The 21,505-nt window shown below is 36.9% G+C and overlaps 1 protein-coding gene across 9 annotated transcripts in view; it reads left to right on the top strand.

Moving 5' to 3' along the window:
* Pum2 (pumilio RNA binding family member 2) overlaps nt 1–21,505 on the top strand; it is an 83,135-nt gene that overhangs the window by 32,502 nt on the left and 29,128 nt on the right. For 7 of the 9 annotated variants that reach the window (XM_052745941.1, XM_052745940.1, XM_052745944.1 and 4 more), the window contains 7 exons: nt 1,657–1,927; nt 2,324–2,417; nt 9,052–9,177; nt 11,574–11,716; nt 13,344–13,482; nt 17,546–17,689; nt 17,813–18,103. In XM_052745941.1, coding sequence (XP_052601901.1) covers nt 1,657–1,927; nt 2,324–2,417; nt 9,052–9,177; nt 11,574–11,716; nt 13,344–13,482; nt 17,546–17,689; nt 17,813–18,103 — 1,208 coding nt within the window. The remainder of the gene's footprint in view (nt 1–1,656; nt 1,928–2,323; nt 2,418–9,051; nt 9,178–11,573; nt 11,717–13,343; nt 13,483–17,545; nt 17,690–17,812; nt 18,104–21,505) is intronic. The other 2 variants (XM_052745943.1, XM_052745948.1) reach the window with 1 other exon arrangement.

Genomic DNA, 21,505 nt, shown 5'->3' with positions numbered 1-21,505 from the left:
TTTAATCCCAGCACTCAGGAGACAGAGGCAGGCGGATCTCTATGAGTTCAAGGCCAACCTGGTCTACATAGTGAGTTCCAGAACAGCCAGGGCTACACAAAGAAACCCTGTCTCGAAAAACAGACAAAACACCAAAAAGATTAATATGAACTACTTTATTAGTATATTTTGTTCCATTAAGTTTGAAATTGCTAATTAAATAAAAAGTATTACTACTTGACATGTAAAAATTTTTCAGAAGAATAGCTATGGCTTTATGGTCTCTTTCAACTTTTCCACAAAATTTATAGTAATGCATATATCATGAGTATATACATTACTGAAATAAAACTAAAATGAATGTTTAGGGCCATTCCACCTTTTCTAATTGGCTGATTTTTATGTTTCAAGTGAAAAAAAAAAAAAACTGTTAAACTGTTCCCATGCAAGTTAGGTATGGCTAAAGGTGAAATTTGAAATACAATATTGCAAAGACAGTGATTTACTTGAAAGCAGCATAAATGTTTAAATGCCCAGTAAACTGTTCTTTAATTAAGAATTACTTTGTAAACTACTCTGTATATGCTAGCAAATTTAGGCCAATGTGGAACACCTCAAATTAGGGGCTTGTTAGGATTGATGGAACAGCTGACATTAAGGCCAGTAAACACTCATTACCACTAACCTTAAGTGCTTGTGCTTTGAATTTACTGTGAGTGCATAGATCCTTAAAGCAGTATACTTGGAGTAAGGCTCCTATATAAAATAGGTAGAAGAGAAAGAGATAGATTGTAATTTAGGATTAAACATGATGTAAAAAGAATTAGAAACATGAAGGATGTTGATACAAAGGGAAACCGGCACTAAAATTTTAATCCAATATTAATGGATTTCTTGGGGAAATTAAAGGAGAAGCCATAGTAGGATAGAGAAATGTTGAGTTTTATTTTGTTTATATAGAATTTTTTTGTGTATACTATATACTTTAAGTTTTGAAAAACTTCTACATTTTCATTTCTTTTTGATTGTTTAAACAGAAACAACTTGATATAGTAAGGATGGTCTTTGGGTAGCTATTATACAGGGCTCTGAAAGAGGCTGGCTGGTTGATTGGCTGCTGCTTGCTTTCTTGCTCATTCTTTCTTTTGTTCTTTTAGTTAGAACTACCCAGTCGTACATTCATTCTAATTAAGGAAGCAGGTCCAAAAGATGAAAGGATTCGCTCAGAAAACCTTAGAGTCATAAGTCAGCCTTTTGTTTTAGTTGAGGCTTCTTTCAGTCATGAAAACCATAATCATGTCTGGTCAGTTTTTTGTTGGGTAGATTTTTATTTTGAGTCTTGTCATATTTGTTATTTGTCTTAATTTTTGCCTATGATTTTAGACAAAAGTTTCAGGTAGTATAGTCCTAAGTTGTAATAATGGACAACTTTTCTTACCTGTGTATTTATCTTACCTCTATGATTGAGTTATATGATACGCTATTCAAGTTGAGCAAGTAATAATACTAAAAATACTGAAACTATGTCAACTCTTAAGTAGTTATTAAATAGGAAAAAACGTGAGAAATGGAATGGTTGATGGCTCAGAAAACCTTTATTCTTTATATTCTGGGGACCATTTGTTTTTTCATACTTTACCATTTTACCCATAGTGCTTTTCTATTTTCTTTGTTTAGTCGTACTCCTGGAAGTCGTCAAGCCTCTCCAACTGAAGTAGTTGAGCGCCTTGGCCCCAGTAGTAATCCCCCAGAAGGATTGGGTCCTCTTCCTAATCCTACAGCTAATAAACCACTTGTTGAAGAATTTTCAAATCCTGAAACTCAGAATCTGGATGCCATGGACCAAGTTGGTCTGGATTCCTTACAGTTTGACTATCCTGGTAATCAGGTACCCATGGACTCTTCAGGAGCTACTGTAGGCCTTTTTGACTACAGTTCCCAGCAGCAGGTGAAGTATGCTTTTTATAGGAATCTCTTTAACATTTAGGTAGAACCTGAAGTGCTGTGATCATTAACATGAATGATAGGGGTTTTGACAGCATTTGTTAAAATATCGTTATGGTTAAGAAAGTTCTTCAGGGGCTGGAGAGATGGCTCAGTGATTAAGAGCACTGGCTGCTAATCCAGGGGTCCTGAGTTCAATTCCCGGCAACCACATGGTGGCTCACAACCATCTGTAATAAAATCTGACATGCAGGCAGAACACTGTATACATAATAAATAAATCTTTAAAAAAAAAAGTTCTTCAAATAAGTTTAAAATATTCACAACTTTCTAATAAGAGTTGCAGTGTTTTGGTATTAATTTTGGTATTAATCTTTGTATTAAATGTTTTCCCTGATAGCTCTTTCAGAGGACTAATGCACTAACAGTTCAGCAGTTAACTGCAGCTCAACAGCAGCAATATGCATTAGCAGCAGCTCAGCAGCCACATATAGGTAAGTCTTTATGAATTACCCTTTCTCATTTCCTGATTTGGTGACATTTTGTTAATTTTGAAAACACCTTTAAAGTTGGTAGTAATAGATTGCATACTAAGGATTGAGTAATGGAGGAAATTGTTTTTTATTTTTTCATCATAGGTTAAATATTTGTAATTTAGGCCTGCAAAATTGTTGGGTGAAGGCATTTGTCACAATACCTGACCCAAATTTAATCTTAATCCCCAGGAGAAAGAAGAGCACTAGCTCCTACAGATTGTCCTCTGACTTCAACATGTGCTATGGCATGAGAACACACACACACATTTTAAAATTTGAAAATCTAAACTTAATAAAATCTTAGTTCCTAAGATTTTTCTCAGTGGGTAGTTGAGAATCAAATGTCCAGAAACAAAATGTTTGTATCTACTATCCTATCAGAATATTTATTTTTAGAATTATTCAAAAACAGGAATCCTAAGGAATTTCCTTTAAAATAGTTAACTTTTTTGACATCTAGTTCTAACTAATGTGAATTAACTCAGTTGTGTATTTATTATTGATAAAATTCAATCTTGGGTGTATGTTTTGTCTATATTAGACTTAGTTTTGTCTTTGTTTCTTGTTTTTCCTACCAAGTGCACATCTTCACTGTTTATTAATATAGATACATCTTGCTAATAGCTGTTTTCTTCTTCCTTTCTCAGCTTTGAGTCTGACCCTTTTTCCTTATATGGAGTGAGAGTTTAAGTGCAATATATTTTTGGGATTTTTTAAAGGGTTATTATAGATTTGTGAAGTTTCAACCAGTATAGATAATTCCCTCATACCCTTCTATTTAGTTTCTTCTAATCCTCCTCCTTAAATAATTATAGTACATTAGCTGGGTGGTAGTGTGGCATGCCTTTAATCCCAGGCAGAGGCAGGGGATCTTTGTGAGTTCAAGGTCAACCTGGTGTACAGAGTGAGTTCCAGGATAGTCAGGGCTGCACAGAGAAACCCTGTTTCAAAACAGGGAAAAAATAATTATAGTACGTTAAAACAAACAATATGACATTGATATAGTGCGTATATAGTTTTGTATAATTTTATCACTCTAGATTTGTCTAACTTGTCTATCTGATTTTGGATAAATTTGATTTATTATTTAGTTGGGAAAGTCTCAGGTGGTTTTTGTTGTTTTGCTTGTTTGTTTGGTGCTGGGAATTGAATTTAGAGCCTTCCATGTGGTCCCTAGGTATCTCACACTGAGCTGGATTTCCAGCCCACAAGTGCTCTGTTTCTCTTCCCTCAAATGTGTATTGTCCTGTGTTAGTGCTGCTAAGGCTTCCTAGGAATTTTACTTTGGGTTTTTACAAGGATAGATGCATTTATAGTTTTTTCCTAATTGCAGTATCCATTCTGGCCTTGTTTCTTTCTCTGGGCCTCCTTTATTCATGTGTTTGCTCATGTGTTTATTAATTCAATCCTTCTCTTACTGTTAAAAATGTACTTGTTCCTGTCTGCTCATGAAACCTAACAGGTATTCTATTGGGACTTTATGGTATGTTTTAAAATTTTACAGACTGTTGGTCTTTGGATTTTTTAAAGTTTTTGGAGGGTTCTTTTTGATATGAATCATCTAATCTGCTTCCAGAATACGAGATTGGATTTTTAAAATATACGTAGGAAAAATTAACATGGCATAAATTACCCTTATTAATGAATGCAAATTGTCATTCTTTTGTTCAAATTTAGTGGTATTTTACAGACTGTTGGTCTTTGGATTTTTTAAAGTTTTTGGAGGGTTCTTTTTGATATGAATCATCTAATCTGCTTCCAGAATACGAGATTGGATTTTTAAAATATACGTAGGAAAAATTAACATGGCATAAATTACCCTTATTAATGAATGCAAATTGTCATTCTTTTGTTCAAATTTAGTGGTCATGGGGTACAGCTCAGTTTCTTTTCTTTTAAAAAGTTTCAGTATTTGTCTTTCTTTAGGTGTATGTGGGTCAGTTAGTGTGAGCATGTAAATGCTTGTAAATACCCTTGGAGCACATAAAAGGGTTTCAGATTCCCTGGAGCTGGTGTAGTATAGTTACGTGTTACCTGATATGGTCCTGGGAAGAGAAACGTATCCTGTACAAGATCAGCAAACATTTAACTGCTAAGCTAATCTATACAGTCCTTGATCCTCAATTCTAAGGGTCATTTATATATAAGTGACATCAGTCTCTTGTGTTTTGCAGTTGTCAGGTTTTGTTACCACAATACTTGCTTAATGAAATAATTTTAAGAAATGCTTTTTGGGGCTGGAGAGATGGCTCAGAGGTTAAGAGCACTGGCTGTTCTTCCAGAGGTCCTGAGTTCAATTCCCAGCAACCACATGGTGGCTCACAACCACTTGTAATGAGATCTGATGCCCTCTTCTGGCCTACAGGCCTACACGCAGGCAGAACATTGTTGTATGCATAATAAATAAATAAATCTTTAAAAAAAAAAAAAGAAATGCATTTTGTGTGTCAGAGTTCATTCAGTAGTTGATGTTTATTGAATTTAGATGATCTGAAACCATTTTGACAACTTGATGCACACTTGGAAACCTGAATAATTTGAAAGTATTTCTAAGGAAATAAAAGCTATCAAACTTGATTCCACGTGTTTTTGTTTGTTTGTTTGTTTGTTTGTTTTTTGAGACAGAGTTTCTCCGTGTAACAGTCCTGGCTGACCTGGAATTTGCTCTATAGACCAGGCTGACTTTGAACTCAGAGATCTGCCTGCCTCTGTCTCCTGAGGGCAGGGATTAAAGGCGTGGGCCACCACCGTACAGCTTCATCAAGGGGGCTTCATCAAACTTTTTCTATAGAAGGGGAAATACAGCAAATACTTTAAGCTTTTCAGTCCATATGGTCTCAGCTAGTTACTCCACTAAGTAGCATGAAAGTTGTCATAAATTATACATAATAAGGATAATGGTTTTTAATATAACTCGTGGGTTCCTAAGTTAGCATTTCTTTGGCATGTTCATTTTTTTTTTTTTCAAACATCTAGAAATTATAGAACAGCTGTTTGGTTTTGTTTTACAAAAATAAGTAGCAGGCTAGACTTGGCCCATATAAAAGTAGGTTAGAAATAAGTATTAGATACAACTTTTTTTTTTTTTACAAATGGACACTATACATAGAAAACAGACGTTTGTAGACGAATTTCTGAATGGTCTTACTAAATAAAAAACATGGAGCCAAATATAGGATGGTGAAAGACTTAGAGATCAGGGAAATAGGAATAGCCACCAGCCAGCCTTAACCTCACCAGCTCTGCAGCTTCTAAATGCAAGCTACTTTTCCTGTCTTACCTGCACCTTTCTTGCCTTGCTGTTATGCCCTCTCATTGGCTATCTTAGCCCAGCTACCTCACTTCCTTGTCACTGCCTGTCTCTACAGACCTCCAGGTCTCTATGGTTGGTACTGGGATTAAAGGCGTGTGTCACCATGCTTGGCTCTATTTTCTAATATGGCCTTAAACACACAGAGACCCTTTCTGCTAGCTAAGTGATCGGAATTAAGGGCGTGGGCTACCAATGCCTGACTTCTATGCTTACTTAAAAATGGCTTCCTATTTCCAGGCAAACTTTATTAAAGCACAAATAAAATATCACCACAGGGTTTCTCTGTGTAGTTTTGGTTCTTGTCCTCTTTCTTGGTCTGTAGACCAGGCTGGCCTCGAACTCACAGAGATCCACCTGCCTCTGCCTCCCGAGCGCTGGGATTAAAGGCGTGCACCACCACCACCCAACTTTGCTCAAGTATATTAAAATCTTTATTATTTATGCTGATTAAAAGTACAGTATTTGGTCTAGGAAATACAAGTATGTCAGATAAGAACACTTATAAATAGGCATGTGCTTGTGTGTTTAGGAGGGAGAGTTATATAATCTTAACAAATCATTTCTTGTGTACTGTGTTGCATGGAGGAGTGAGCGGTTAAACTTGGGTTTGCAGGCTTGGCAGCAGGTACCTTTACCCATTGAGATATCTTGACACTCAGTCCAACTTGCTAAGTAGCCAAGGGTGATCCTGACTTCTGGCCTCCCCTTCCCAGTGCTGAAATAGACATGTGCCACCATGCCAGATACCAATTATAATCCTAGCAATGAGTAAAAATGCTTATTTGAAAATAGCCTGGGAATAATTGAGTCTCCTTTTTTCTTGGATTGAAAATTTTAATTAAAAAGTAAGATTTACGAAATATGGCACATTTGGCCAGAATTAAACTGTCTGCTTTTGCTTATTTCAGTGTTTTACTGATCAGATTGATTACAAAATTTGATAGGTTCCTCTTTTGGCAAGTTGTAAGTGGCTTAAATAATTTTGTGATTAAAGCCGTAAAATGTATTTTAGAAAGTAAACCTAGTTTTTCAATTTTCTTTTTAGTGGCTTGAGTAAAGCACCAATACTTGTATATAATTTTCTATTCCTATAATAATTAAATCCAGAATAGATGAACCAGGGAGAACCTAATTTTTTTAGATTTTATTATTGTCTGTGTCACATACACGTGTGTGTATATGAGTGCCTAAGGAGGCTGAAGAGAAATGCATTTGTGAGATGCCTGATGTAGGCTCTGGCAACTGAACTTGGGTCCTTTGCAAAAACCAGTTTGTACTCGTAATCACTTGAGCGTCCAGCCCCAACCAGAGAGGAGTCTTGGAACCTTTGACCCAGGGTAGAGTTGAGCATGTGACTCTGAGCAGATGATGTTAAGTATAAGAATATTCCTGAACCTGCATTTTAATTAATTTCTTTGCAAAAAGCTGTTTTAAGAAAATGGCTGTGTTGCATCTGGGCATGAAATTGTGTGGATTGCAGCCTATATATTTTTTTGTTTAGTTTTTTCGAGACAGGGTTTCTCTGTGTAGTTTTGGTGCCTGTTCTGGATCTCGCTCTGTAGCCCAGGCTGGCCTCAAACTTACAGAGATCTGCCTGGCTCTGCCTCCCAAGTGCTGGGATTAAAGGCGTGCGCCACCACCGCTTGTCTGCAGCCTATATCTTTAAAAATAAAGCCTGTTATGAAAGTAATAGAAAAATTGAGCATAGTAGAATATAAGTGTATTGGAATTTTACAAGAGTAATCCTAAGTACAGGAGGCTGGATTTGTGTGTGTGTGTGTGTGTGTGTGTGTGTGTGTGTGTGAGTGTGTGAGTGTGTGTGTGATACTGTTTATATGTAGACTTTACATTATTTTGAAATAAATCTTTAAAATTTGAAACCAGTAGTGTTTATGAGCAGTGTCAGAATCTCTTTAGAATTATTCTAAAACCTAGCCAGGCTTAGTGGGGCACACCTTTAATCCCAGCCCTTGGCAGGCAGAGGCAGGCAGATCTCTGTGAGTTCAATGCTAGCCTGGTGTACATAGAGGGAGTTTGGGGACAGTCAGGACTATGTAGAGAAACCCTTTCTAAAAAAAACAAAACAAGCTGGACGGTGGTGGCACACGCCTTTAATCCCAGCACTTGGGAGGCAGAGCCAGGCGGATCTCTGTGAGTTCCAGGCCAGCCTGGTCTACAAAGTGAGTTCCAGGAAGGGCGCAAAACTACAGAGAAACCCTGTCTCGAAAAACCAAAAAAAAAAAAAAGCAAAACAAAAAACCAAAAAAAAAAAAGTAACACCCATCATTATCATTATCCATCATCATCTAAAGTTGGGTCTCTATTGATAAGAATACCAAATATACATAGTTTTTGATCATTTTTGTATTTTACTTAATGTGTATGGACTTATAGACATATTAAATTCAGAAATAGACTTAAAATCACTTTCTTTTATATTCTTAAAATCCTTTTTGGTTTTTTTTCAAGACAAGGTTTCTCTGTAGCCTTGAAACTTGTCCTGGAACTTGCTCTGTAGATCAGGCTGGCTTTGAACTCAGAGATCCACTTGTCTGTCTCCTGAGTGCTGGGATTAAAGGTGTTAGATTCCTTGTTTTCACATTACCTTGAGGACAAAGTCCAGACTACTTAGGACAAGCCTGGAAGCTCTTAATGGATCTTGTGGGTATAGTTCCAGCTCTACTTAATTTTACTCTATAAGTTGTTTAATCTCACCAACCACTCACAGAGTTTGTTAGATATCACTTTTCTCTGTGCTAATAAAACACATTTGACTATATTTTCATTGGTAAGTTACTTATTTTCCTGTCATTCATCACTGATTTCCTAGCTCATGTGTGCTAAAAGTTTGAGAAACAACTACTGAACAATAATAGATCTAGATTCAAGCACTTACTGTTCATTTGAGGCAGGGTTCCTCTGTGTACCCCTTACGGTCCTGGAACTCACTATATAGACCAGGCTGGCCTTGAAATCAGAGATCTGCCTGCTCTGCCTCTTGAGTGCTGGCTTAAGGCATGAACCACCACTGCCCGGCTACTGTATTTATTAACTGACACTATACAATCATTTCATGCTTTACTATCACTTCATTTCATACTTGAATATCTGTAAAGGCCCTATAAAACAGCTGGTGTTACCTGTTCTGTAAATGGGGTTATTCAATAAAAAATTGAACCCTTATACATGGTCCCACTCCAGATTCAGAGTAGAAATGTTTTTACCTAGTGAAGAAACACTTTACATTTTATTTATTATTTCTCACCCTTTTAAATATAGCTGGTGTATTCTCAGCAGGCCTTGCTCCAGCTGCATTTGTGCCAAATCCATATATTATTAGTGCTGCTCCTCCAGGGACCGACCCGTATACTGCAGCAGGATTGGCTGCAGCAGCAACATTAGCAGGTAACTTGTTGTTCATCATTGTTACTTGTTATGAATTTAGTTTTAACCTTGATGTAAGTTTTATTTTTGTCTGAGTAGTTTGACATTCCTCTGAGAAACTACTATATTGTTAAAAATAAACTGAAATTTGCAGGGAGTTAGTTTATTTTTCAACTATACTATTACAGAGCAGCAGCATGGCTGCAATAACTTTTTCATCTCTGTGTATAGTTGGTTTATATTTGTAGTTTGTAGCTTAGAAATCCTACAGTGTGGACCATACATCTTCATTTAAATAATTGATCCCAATACTCCAAAACAAAGTGACATTATTTTTCAGAAAATAATCTAGCAGTAGGTGAAACTCTTGAAAAGAATGCATATCTAAAAGTTTCTTAAACATTGCAAGCAAACTGGGGTGCAAAGGGTGTGGAAGACGATTTACTGAAAGTTGTTCCTTCTAGCCAAAGCTAGTCAGGTGTAGTCTGACAGAACAATTTGCTGGTCGTGTGTAAAGTCACTGGGGGGAGTTTGGTTTTAGGTTGAATTGGCTACAGATACAGATACAGTTCAGTCCTTAAGCATGCTTTATATTGATTTATAGAGGCAAGAATGTGTTGTTGTCATTCTTGGGTTCACTTGCATGAGTCTGCAGTGGACTTGGTACTTCTGCATTTCAGAGAGATCTTCCATGCAGTGATCGTCACCAGTTAGTACTTAGGACTATTGAACAGTCCGTCTTTTTGTGGATATTGATAGCTTTCAAACTTAAGACACTGCTTTAAAAAAAATGAGAGAAAAAAAGCTAATTTCAAATTCTTATTTGCTGTCTAGTTTAGACTAGACTGAAAAAAGTCTGTACCACGTAATTCTATAAGGATGTGCAGTTTTCTGGTGCCATTTAACTGAATATTAGTATGTCAATGTTAGTAGATGTATGTGTATATATACATTTACCTGTAGGACTGAAAAAAGGAACTTCAAGAGATGTTTTAGTACATGCTGCACACTGAGCTTCAATCTTTTAGCACTGTGAGTGTTCAGTAGAAATGTAATATAAGCCAGAAAATAGAGCTCACCAGTTTTTCAGATGGCCATAATATAAAAGTAAAGGAACAGATAAAGTAGTTTTCTAACATTCTTCACTATAGGTTGTGTTTAAATCACTATCATTAGAAATATATTTTGCCTTTAAGTTTGTAAGAGATTTTCAGTTTAGTAATTTGGTCTTTTATGCTGAGCTTTATTTTCTTCTAAACTAGGTGAGTTTGGCTTTTTAAAGTAAACAAGTTAATTGTCCTAATTTGATCTGGCATGATATTAGGAAATTTGTTGTTGTCTGTCACAAATTAGGACATTGACTCATTTCCTTTTTGGTGGACTCGTCTTTTGTCCTATATAATCTATATCATCAAATATCAAGTAGAGCAGAAACAGTCCATTTAAATTTTCCGAGTTTGCTTTCTTCCTTTTTTTGGTTTTTTCAAGACAGGGTCTCTCTGTATGTTCTTGGCTATACTAGAACTCACTCTGTAGACTAGGCTGGCCTTGAACTCACAGAGGCCCATCTGCTTTTGCCTCCCAAGTTCTGGGATTAAAGTTGTACACCACCACCGCCAGACCTAGTTTGTTTTCTTTACCCTTATTTTCTTTTCTTGAATCCTCTAGTTCTTGTCCTGACTGCTAGTCTCATTTTCTTGACGACGTAAATACTGATACCTTGTTTGTTTTCATATGATTCTCAGTTGCTTGTAAGGAGGGTGAATAATGTCTTTAAACTAAAGGCTTACAGTTCAAGTATTGTTGTTTCTTGTAAGCTTGTTCACTAGTTTTTTTTACAAAATAAAAGTTAATTTTAAAATCACCAAAAAATACTCTTTTTCAACTAATGAATTATCTTTAAGAAGCATTACAGTTTTATGGTATCTAATGTACTACCATTTTATCTATGTCTATACTAGACGCATACATTGGCAGTTAATACATGTGAATGTTTAAGTCTCTGTCATTTCATTGGTAGCCTTGAGTTTTGCTTCAAGTCTATTTAGTAAGACCACTGCTGTCATGAATGTTCTAATCTTTGACAATCAGTAAATACTAAGCTGGTATGGAGATAAGTACTTGTGAAGCTGAGGCAGGACATTATGAGTTTGAGACCAGTTGGCTACAAACTAAGTCTGTTCAGTTTAAAAAAAAGAATAAAAAATAAAAAAACCCACACAAGCCCATACCAGAATGCTGCTACTATGTCTTAATAGAATCAGAAAAAGCGTTGAGTAGCAAGTGTGAGTGAGTAGAAAGATTATAAGGATATGGTCAGCTCCTAAGTCTTATGCTTGTCTCCTTTAATAATAACTGATCTCGTATATAAAATCTAGTGACTTTTTTTTTCTTTTGGTGGGACATGTGGGGTTTAGGTCCAGCAGTGGTTCCACCTCAGTATTACGGTGTTCCATGGGGGGTGTATCCAGCCAATTTATTTCAGCAGCAAGCTGCGGCTGCGGCAAACAACACAGCCAACCAGCAAGCAGCATCACAAGCTCAGCCTGGACAACAGCAGGTAGGCCTCTCCATGAAATAATAGCCTGAGAAGTCTATAAATTCTCGGAGTATGTCTGTTCCCTCAGTGGATAGCATGGTACTTAGTATACATGCATAACTACTTACTGACTTTTGTTTTTATATTCTGATCATCATTATTTTGCTTTCTTCAAATGTCCAGCGATTTTTAAAACTTAATTTCATCACTTTTTAAAAAGTTACTGCGGGGCAGTGGTGACGAACACCTTTAGTCCCATCACTCAGGAGGCAGAGGCAGACAGATGTGTGTGAGTTCTAAGCCACCCAGGTCTACAGAGCAAGTTCCAGGACAGCCAAACAAACAAATAAAATCCAAAAAGAGCTGCTAATAAACCTGAAGTGGTGGTAAATGTCTCTAATCTCCATCACTAGGAATCTGAGGCATGACGATCATGAATCTTTGGCCAGCCCACCATGAATAATGAGAAACAACAAAATACACATTATTTATGTCCATATCAAAGAGCTTGCTCCTTTAATTATCTTCAGATGTTTATAATGCCATTTTGTTTAGTAAAAGGAGACAAATTTAAGTGCTTTACATTTTCAAACAGTATTTATTAGAGTTTTTGACAGGTTCTTGGTATGTAGCCATGGAAGGCCTCAAACTCAAAGAGATCCTCCTATCTCTGCCTCCAGAGGTTATCTTATTTCAGGCCCTTTCAGAAATTATCATAATAAATGTAAACACATTGTTGGTAAATATGAAAACTCTGGCTCCATATTCATCTTACTTCTATAAAAGCAACTTAATAAATATCTTGTTGCTTGCATGGTAGCCAGTTTTTGCTATGAATTTTCTTTAAATTTTTTTTAAATGGTAGAGATGCTCTGTAGAAGCTGTCATTTAGCTCAGTCATTGTATATCATATATCATTTAATAATTTCTTATAACATATCTTTGGCCAGATAAATGTTGCTGGAGAGGAGAGGAGGGGAGAGGGAGAAAGAGAGAGAGAAAAAACTTAGATTGACTCCACTCTGTCCTGAATTATGTGGATATTTGTAAAATATATTATTAATTTCATCATGATTGTGTTGCTTTATATTTTTCACACTGAGGTTTCATGTTGAAATGAGCTTATGTTCTCTGGAATCAAAAATTTAGAGGATTTTGTTGTTGTTGTTGTTTTGGTCTGGTTTTGTTTTGTTTGTTTTTGTTGTTTGCTTGGTTTTGGGGTTTTTTGTTTGTTTTTGTTTTTTTGGTTTTTTTGAGATGGGCATCACAATCTCAAAGATGAATCATAATTTCTTCCTTTACACTTAATCATGTTTCAGTTTTTAACCATGGAAAATAATTGTAATAAACAAGATTTAGCCATTTCCTCTTTAGTCAGATCTTTTAAAAAAAAAACAGAAAGTTATCTTAGTAAGGCATAAATATTAGAAGTGACTTTTACCCAAAGACACAGAACCTCTATGTTTCTTTATAGATAGTTATAGTTAAGAACTAGTAGTGGGTTTTTTATGATAAAAATCATAACTTTTCATGATGAATTTACATTTCATTTTTCAACGAATATCTGAAATCCACTTGTGATATGTTCAAGGTTGTCTGCGATGAATTTGTTATTCTGTGCTTTAAGAGAGTCGTTTGTCCTTTCTAGGTCCTTCGTGCTGGAGCAGGCCAGCGTCCTATCACTCCCAGTCAGGGCCAGCAAGGGCAGCAAGCAGAATCACTTGCAGCAGCTGCAGCTGCAAACCCAACTTTGGCTTTTGGTCAGGGTCTTGCTGCAGGCATGCCAGGTATATAAGTAGTTTGGGGAGTTGGTTTTTGCTTGATTGAGTGGTTGGTGGAGGTGGGGGGCAGAGCTCAAGATTGAAAATGTTAAATGAGGAGTGACGAACTCAGAATCTTGGAAGCTTTGCCTACTTGATAATACATTATTTAAAACCCAGATCCAGATACTAATACTTGAAATCAAATGTTTTTGTTTTGTGAGACCCAGTTGTGGGAATGACAAGAGTCATCAGAATTCTCAACGTAGCTACTTTCTTTTTTTATTGTGATGTGAACCACGGTGTCTTTTCACCTCAACTAATATAACCTCTCACATTCTAAGAGGCCCTTTTCCCAGCTGATTCTAGATTGACAAGTTGACAACTAAAATTGATAGTATCACGTGTAATTATCCAATATCAGGGAAATTAACCTTTCACAAAAAGCCATAAGGGGGAGCTTTGGTGATTAAGAGAGCAGGTTGCCCCTCTAAAGGTCCCTGGTTTGATTTTCAGAACTCATGGTGTCTCACTACCATGTAGTTTGAGTTCTAGGACATCCAACATCCTCTCCTGGCATCTCTTGGCACCAGGCAGGTACATGGTACCCAGACATACATGCAAGCCAATACCTGTACACATTTTAAAAGAGAAAGAGCAATCTGTAGAATCTCATGTTAATAAACTGGAAATTGTGGACTGAATAAATTTGCATTTTTATGTCCATGTTTGCTGTAAATAGTAGGTCTATTACAGAAGTAATAGTGCTCCTTTTTTCCCAATATAGCTCACATCTATTCTCAACAGGTACTTTTAAGAATCCAGTCATCTTTTTCTTTCCATCCAGGCTCCAGTAGTTCATCTTTCCTTCTTTCCTGCCCTAACAGAGGTTTTGTCCTTAGACCCTGTTGTTTACAGGATGTCTAGAATGAAAGAGAGTCAAATCAGATGATCCATTCCTCTTCTCATGATTGATCCTCTAGTGCTTTCCTTCTTTTCTGAGTAAAAGTCTTAAGTCCCTACAGTGAGCTCTTAAGATCTGTGTCCTCTTCTTGCCCAGTTGGCTAACTCTCCATCCCTTACCTGGTTTCAGCCTCATTAGAGGCTTACTCTCTGTTCCACTGTTGGGAGAACACATCTTATGGAAATCTTTTTGGCTTGTTCTCTAGATTTCTTTGGCGTTTTTGTCATATGACATGAGAAATTTTTTTTACATATAACTTAAAGTCATTCCGGGCGGTGGTGGCGCACGCCTTTAATCCCAGCACTCGGGAGGCAGGGGCAGGTGGGTCTCTGTGAGTTCGAGGCCAGCCTGGTCTATAAAGTGAGTTCCAGGAAAGGTGCAAAGCTACACAGAGAAACCCTGTCTGGAAAAACAACAACAACAACAAAAAAAAACGTTGACCCTGCTGTCACTAGCTGGTGCTACTAATATATTCTGTCTTTAGTTTCTTTCTCTTCAGTACTTAAAACTCTTGGGAATATTCTTTGACTTTTTAAAAGGCTTTATTTGTTACCTACTAGTATTTATTACCTGTGTATGCAGGTGCCCATGGAAGCCAGAAGGGGTGTAACTCCTTGGAACAAGAGTAACATCTCTGAGTCCCCCCACCTGGGTTCTGAGATCTGACCTTGGGTCTTCTAATAGAGCAGCTTGTACTTCCAACTGCTGAGCCCTCTCTCCTGCTTCTTTTCTACTTACTGTTTATTCTACTCTTGGTGGTAGAAAAGAATTTCCTGGGGAACAAAGGTGTTTCTTTTAATTGTTCCTCCTACCTGACATAATGGTAGTTACTCGATAAATAGGTCAGGTGGATAAGTGTGTGGACAATATGTTGGGAATGAGATAGAGGAAGAAATACATGACCCAAGGAAACAACAGTACACCCTGTGGTGATAAGCAACATGTCCTTATTTCCAGAACATGTTTTGGTTTTCATTTTAAACCTTTTGGAAAGTTTTGAGGAGGGGTGTTATTATATTAAAAGATAACGAGCTTAAAATTATAAAGATGAGCCGGGCGTTGGTGGCACATGCCTTTAATCCCAGCATTCGGCAGGCAGAGCCAGGCGGATCTCTGTGAGTTTGAGGCCAGCCTGGTCTACAGAGTGAGATCCAGGACAGGTCTACACAGAGAAACCCTGTCTTGAAAAACTGGGGAAAAAAGTTACAAAGAAGAGATAAGGGACATGACGTCAATCCATTTGGACAGGAGTAGTGGTGATCAAAAGTGGATGGATTTCCGAGATTGACAGGGTCAAGTGAACAGGGCTTACAGGAAATGACTGTCTAAATTGCTACTGGGAATTTACATACATCGTTTAAGTATAGTTTTTAATGTTTTTTCTACAGAGTATTTGTAACCCAGTATCCAAATGGGGTATCTTTTTTTAAATTTCTTCATTGAGTTGAGGCGTGAGTACAAGTGTGTAGAGGTCAGAAGACAACTTCCACCGCTTGTGGTTGCAGGATAGATCTCAGGTCATCGGCTTGGCACCTTTACTTATTTGCTGAGCCATCTTGCCAGCTGGATGGACCATAATGCTTTTGAGTGGGAGTACTCTTTGAGTCTTGAATTTAGCACCGTTGTGTGTACCAGAGAGAACTATTGGCTGACATCTGCATCTTGAGATGTAAAAGTATTGGTCTTAATGATAAAGTGTTTATCCCAGCAGAGTTCATTAGCATGAACTGAATTTACCTGTGTTTGAAGCCTCTTTGTTACTTGTTTCTGCATGATTGAGATAAAATACAGTTCAGAACTCTGTGTTCCTGTAATTTGGTATGTTCTGTGTTTTTAAAACTAAGCTCATGAAAGGTTGTTGATACATTTTTCACAGATCGTTGTCAGGCTCTTGTTGCTGTGTAAGGCAAGTCTTCCTCAGCCTCAGTTCTACGAGAAAATTAAACCTTTTTGCCCCAAAATAATATCTTGTTAATCATGGTTAACATTTCTCCGGTGCTACTAGAGCAGTACTTATTATATGCTGTCCTTGGGAAGATTAACAAAATTGTCACATGAGTGATTTTTGTGTGTTTTGGTTCCGAGGAAGCATTCCCTTGAGAGAAGCTGCTTAGAGGTGAATTTCACTTTCCTGTATTTTTGAGTTATGTGAAAATGTTATCTGCCTCATCTACAAGGCTACAATAAAACTAATGCCTGTATGAGAATCTTCACAAGTAGACTTTTAGTGATTTTAAGTTATCTGTTTAGATTATATTTAAGAAAATTTCTTATTTTTTTTTTCCCCGTGGGTGGGGGTTGTTGAGACAGGTTCTCTCTATATGTAGCTATGGCTGTCCTTGACCAGGCTGGTGTCTGAACTCGCAAAACTTAAAAATATATTTATTTTTATTATGTGTATGAGTGATTTGCCTGCACTGATGTTTTGGATCCCTTAAAATTGCTCGTGCCGGGCGGTGGTGGCGCACGCCTTTAATCCCAGCACTCGGGAGGCAGAGGCAGGAGGATCTCTGTGAGTTCGAGGCCAGCCTGGTCTACAAAGTGAGTTCCAGGAAAGGCGCAAAACTACAGAGAAACCCTGTCTCGAAAAACCAAAAAAAAAAAAATAAAAAAATAAAAAATTGCTCGTAAGCTGCTATGTAGGGATTGGGAACTGAACTTCATGTTCTTTGCAACAATAGTGAGTGTTCTTAGCCTCTGAGCCATATTTCTAGCTCCCACATTTTAAAGCTTGCAAGTGAAATTCTAAGGGAATATTGATAATGAGGCACTTGGTCTAAAATTTACATGATAAGCTTTTTTATAGACTCACTTCCCCATGTCTTTCAAGCCACTCTCTTTGTACCTGACTATATATGGTGATAGTTTTCTAATACTGAGTTGTTGGTAATCTATAGCTTCTGTTTTAAGGACAGTAATTCTATCCATAATGTGTAAGTAAAAGACATTGATGATAAAACTACTTGGGAGAATGTTTACCTGTGTTTTCCAGTGGTTGGTATTCAAAAGTTTGGTAGTAATAGTATGAAACAGGTTGACAAGACACAAATATAAAAGAAAGTAAATATTGATGTTTTCTGCAGTAAAGTGTTGTCATTAATAAATACTCATTTTGATATTATCTAGGCTATCAAGTACTAGCTCCAACTGCCTATTATGATCAGACTGGTGCCTTAGTGGTTGGCCCTGGAGCAAGAACTGGCCTTGGAGCTCCAGTACGCTTAATGGCTCCAACACCTGTCTTAATCAGTTCAGCAGCAGCACAGGCTGGTAAGTATAACTGACATTTTTAGAGATGACATTTTTCTGGAGTTTAATTTTTTTAATTAAATGTGTATATTTAAATATTCTTTTCGGGGCAGTTTTAAGAAGTATCTGAAATTTATTTTGCAGCGGCAGCAGCAGCTGGGGGAACTGCAAATAGTCTTACAGGCAACACAAATGGTCTGTTTCGACCAATTGGCACTCAGCCGCCGCAGCAGCCACAGCAGCCGCAGCAGCAGCCGAGCTCTAACCTGCAGTCTAATTCATTTTATGGGAGCAGCTCTTTGACTAACAGCTCCCAGAGCAGCTCTTTGTTTTCTCACGGGCCTGGCCAGCCTGGAAGTGCATCTCTTGGCTTTGGAAGTGGCAGCTCTTTGGGAGCTGCAATAGGCTCGGCCCTCAGTGGATTTGGCTCATCAGGTAAGTTTGTTTTAAAAACAAGTGTACTTTGCTAAGTGTACCTGAGGTATTTGAGTTTTTAATATAAAGATAAGCAGTAATTACATAGTGTACGAGGGATAGGAATAAAGTGTGGGGCTTTTAGTTTAATTTCACAGAATTCCTGTCAATCTTTTAAGCATTTAGAAATGTTTAGCTTAGTTTAGCAGCCCATCCTCCCCTGCCCCCAGCTTAAGAATTTAGTACTCTAAATTTTGCTCATCACTGGCTCTTCCTTATTCTCCATAGTGTTGGAGAAGGCAAATATGTTGCCACCTAAAATATGGATAACTCATATTGGGTGGTGCGTTCTTACCAGGTTTGGGTAGCTGGTTATGATTTTCTCTAGTTGCCATAACGTCTAAATAATTGTTGAAACTCTCTAAACAGTCCCTTAAGAAACAACCAATATACTTAAATAATTTAGCTTTTTTCATTGTAGTTAATCTAATAGATTGTCTCTACTTAGCTTAGGAAATCATAATTTTAAAACACCTTCACAATAGGTAAGAACAGCTTACCCCTAATTATGTTGATATAATTGGTGGCCTTCAAGAGGACACAAATATGAATTTGGACTTCAAGGGATTTTTTTTATAATCTAAAGTCCTTAACATTTATATTTAATAACTCTAAAATCCTTAATACTCATTTTCCATCTTTTTTTTACACTTCCTCTTCTTTTCTACTGTGGAAAATGACAAAACTGGGTCTTTGAATGTAGCTCAGTTGGTAGAGCACTTGTCTACATGCACAACGCCCTGGGTTTGATCTCTAGCACAGCATACAGTGGATGTGGTGATGCAGGTTCAGAATTCCAGTACTTGAGAGGTAGAGATGTCAGAAGTTCAGGGTCATACTTTGTTACATAGTGAACTTGAGACCAGCCTAGCTACATGAGGCCCTGTTCTCCTCACACAAAAGAAAGAAAATGGCAAAACTAATGCAGTGCTAATTATCAGTACTTGCCATTTTTCTGATATCTCCTGAACTTTTAATATTCATCTTCATAGTAGAAATGACCTAAAACTACTGTAAAATTGTGGGGAATAAAAGGCACCTTCAGTTCCAAAGAAGTATAATAAAGGAATGCCATACTTGCCTACAAAATTTTCTAAATAATGAGCACAGCTTAGGGCAAATCTGGCTTGGAGATTGTAGTCACTTGTTTTTTTTGTTTTGTTTTGTTTTTGTCGTTTTGTTTTCTTTTATGTGTATGGGTGTTGCGCCTGCATGTATGTCTTTGCACCATATTGTGCAGTGCCCTCAGAGCCCAGAAGAGGGCGATGGACCTCTGGGCCTGGAGTTAGAGTTGATTGTGAGCCACTATGGATGCTGGGTTTCCTCTGGAAGAGCAGCCAGTGCTCTTAGACCCTGAGCCAACTCTGCTGCCCAGTCCTTTAAATTGTCTGCTTATTTCATTCCTTTGGAGTTGATTATCTTAATGTCCAGGTGATGCAGTCCTGTGAGACTTAGTCTTTGATTCTAACCCAGTTGAGATATTCTCTCCAAAGAATCCTAAATACTCAGCAAAACTGAGAGAACATACAGTAGCTTAAAATAGACGTCCTGGACACAACACATTGTTTCTAAACTGTAGGTGTTGTCCCTTATTACCCTTGGGAGTGGGAGTGGGGAACAGCCTTGATAAACTCCATATTCCTTTCTCTAATACATGTTACTGATGCTCTGGTGCAGATTTCCAGGTCATCTACTCAGTTCTTTCAGATTCCCATTTGTCTTAGTGAGGAATTTCCCCTTAGTTTAAGGCACTGGTCTCAGAACTAACCTTCATGCCTCTCACTTTATTCTGATGCCTTGTTCGGGAAATAGCCATTTTACTTGCTTTTAGGAACAGTAAGACTAGCACATAGCTCAGCGTTGGAACAGTTGTCTAGCGTGCATTAGGGCCCTGGATTCAATTCCCAGCACCGTGTAATAGTGAAATAAAAAATTTAAATTAATAATTAAATATAGGAGGCCTTAAACTTGACACCTGTAACTGCCTCAAGTTTCATCTTGACCATTTTTTTTAGACACTTTGTGAGAGTCCATTCAAGTGCTATACATATGTATTATTAAAACAAATCTGTTACTGCCATGTCACACAATTTCATACTTAAGTGGAATCTAAAATACATAGTTGTTTTTACATAGATTTTTCTTACCATTATGATAGTTTTCTTGTTGAATAGTATTAAATACTTCAATTTATAATACAATTGGCCAGGGAGTGGTAGCCACTGTAATGTAACAATTAAATCATCCTTTCCATGACCTGTTATTTCTAGAGTGATATTTTAGTTGAAAGTTTGTGATACAATATTTCATGCATAGTTGATGAATGAGTAATGATTTCAGCATTTGTCTAGCTTCTAAGTATTTTAAGTATATTTTGTTTGTCAATGTTGCAGGTAAATTACAAACACAGCTAAATTTAAAGTGCTTTATGTTTTGAAGTAATTTGACTTTTTAAAAAATTAGTCTTTTAAAATTTTTTAAAAAATATTTCCTTTTTGGAGGAATATATTGCATGTATCATAACCAGTTTCTTTTGGTTATTTGGCAAAGGAATGATAATGCTGCTGCTCTTAGTAGAGAGCTGGTGTCTTTTTCCTTCTCGGATAAATTGATTGCTAAAATAGTTATGTTAGATAAATACAATATATAATAAATGTTTCAAGCAATCACTTTGACAGTGTCCTTTTAAATTAGCATATTTGATAATAGTATATATTGACAATTTTTCCAACATCGACGCAAAAAGACTTATTATATTAAGACTTAATTTAGATTTACTATTAAAAGTGCATATAGCTTCCTTGCAGATTCTAATTCTCATATGTTAGGTCTTAAGATGTGAACTTTTCCGTAAGTTATGGCCAGGATTTTAGAAACTGCATTGGATATTACAAAAGTCAAATGTTGCATTATCTTGCGTGGTGCAGTGTCATTACTCCCCCACCCCCAACCCCCCTTTTTTTTTTCTGTGTAGGTATTTGATTTTGACAAAAAACGAGGGTAATCAGGGTTCCTTTCTGTGTTATAAGCTCAAACTTGGTTTGCTTATTTGTGTTCTCTAATTGTTTTCTTTTATACATACCGTGTATGACCTCCTTATATATGACTTGGGATATAAAAACCAAGATTTAATAGACTTTACAATTCCTTGAAAATTGCCATATTGGTCCGAATATAGAGCTTGTGCTTATAAAACCTTACTTGTCACATTAAGAAATATTACATGAAATTCTTTGCTATGTTAAAGGTCTTTGGTTAAAAGAGATTAATCCTTCAAAATAAAAATGTCTGTTCTGACCGAGTTTAGCGATAGGAATTTGGGGCTCCCCTTTACATTCTCAGTAAAGGATTTGACTATCCACA

Source organism: Peromyscus californicus, unplaced genomic scaffold (genome assembly GCF_007827085.1).
Source record: "Peromyscus californicus insignis strain IS unplaced genomic scaffold, ASM782708v3 Scaffold_1__1_contigs__length_55948999, whole genome shotgun sequence".
In the NCBI taxonomy this organism is placed as follows: domain Eukaryota; kingdom Metazoa; phylum Chordata; class Mammalia; order Rodentia; family Cricetidae; genus Peromyscus; species Peromyscus californicus.
This window is presented reverse-complemented; position numbering and strand designations above follow the sequence as displayed.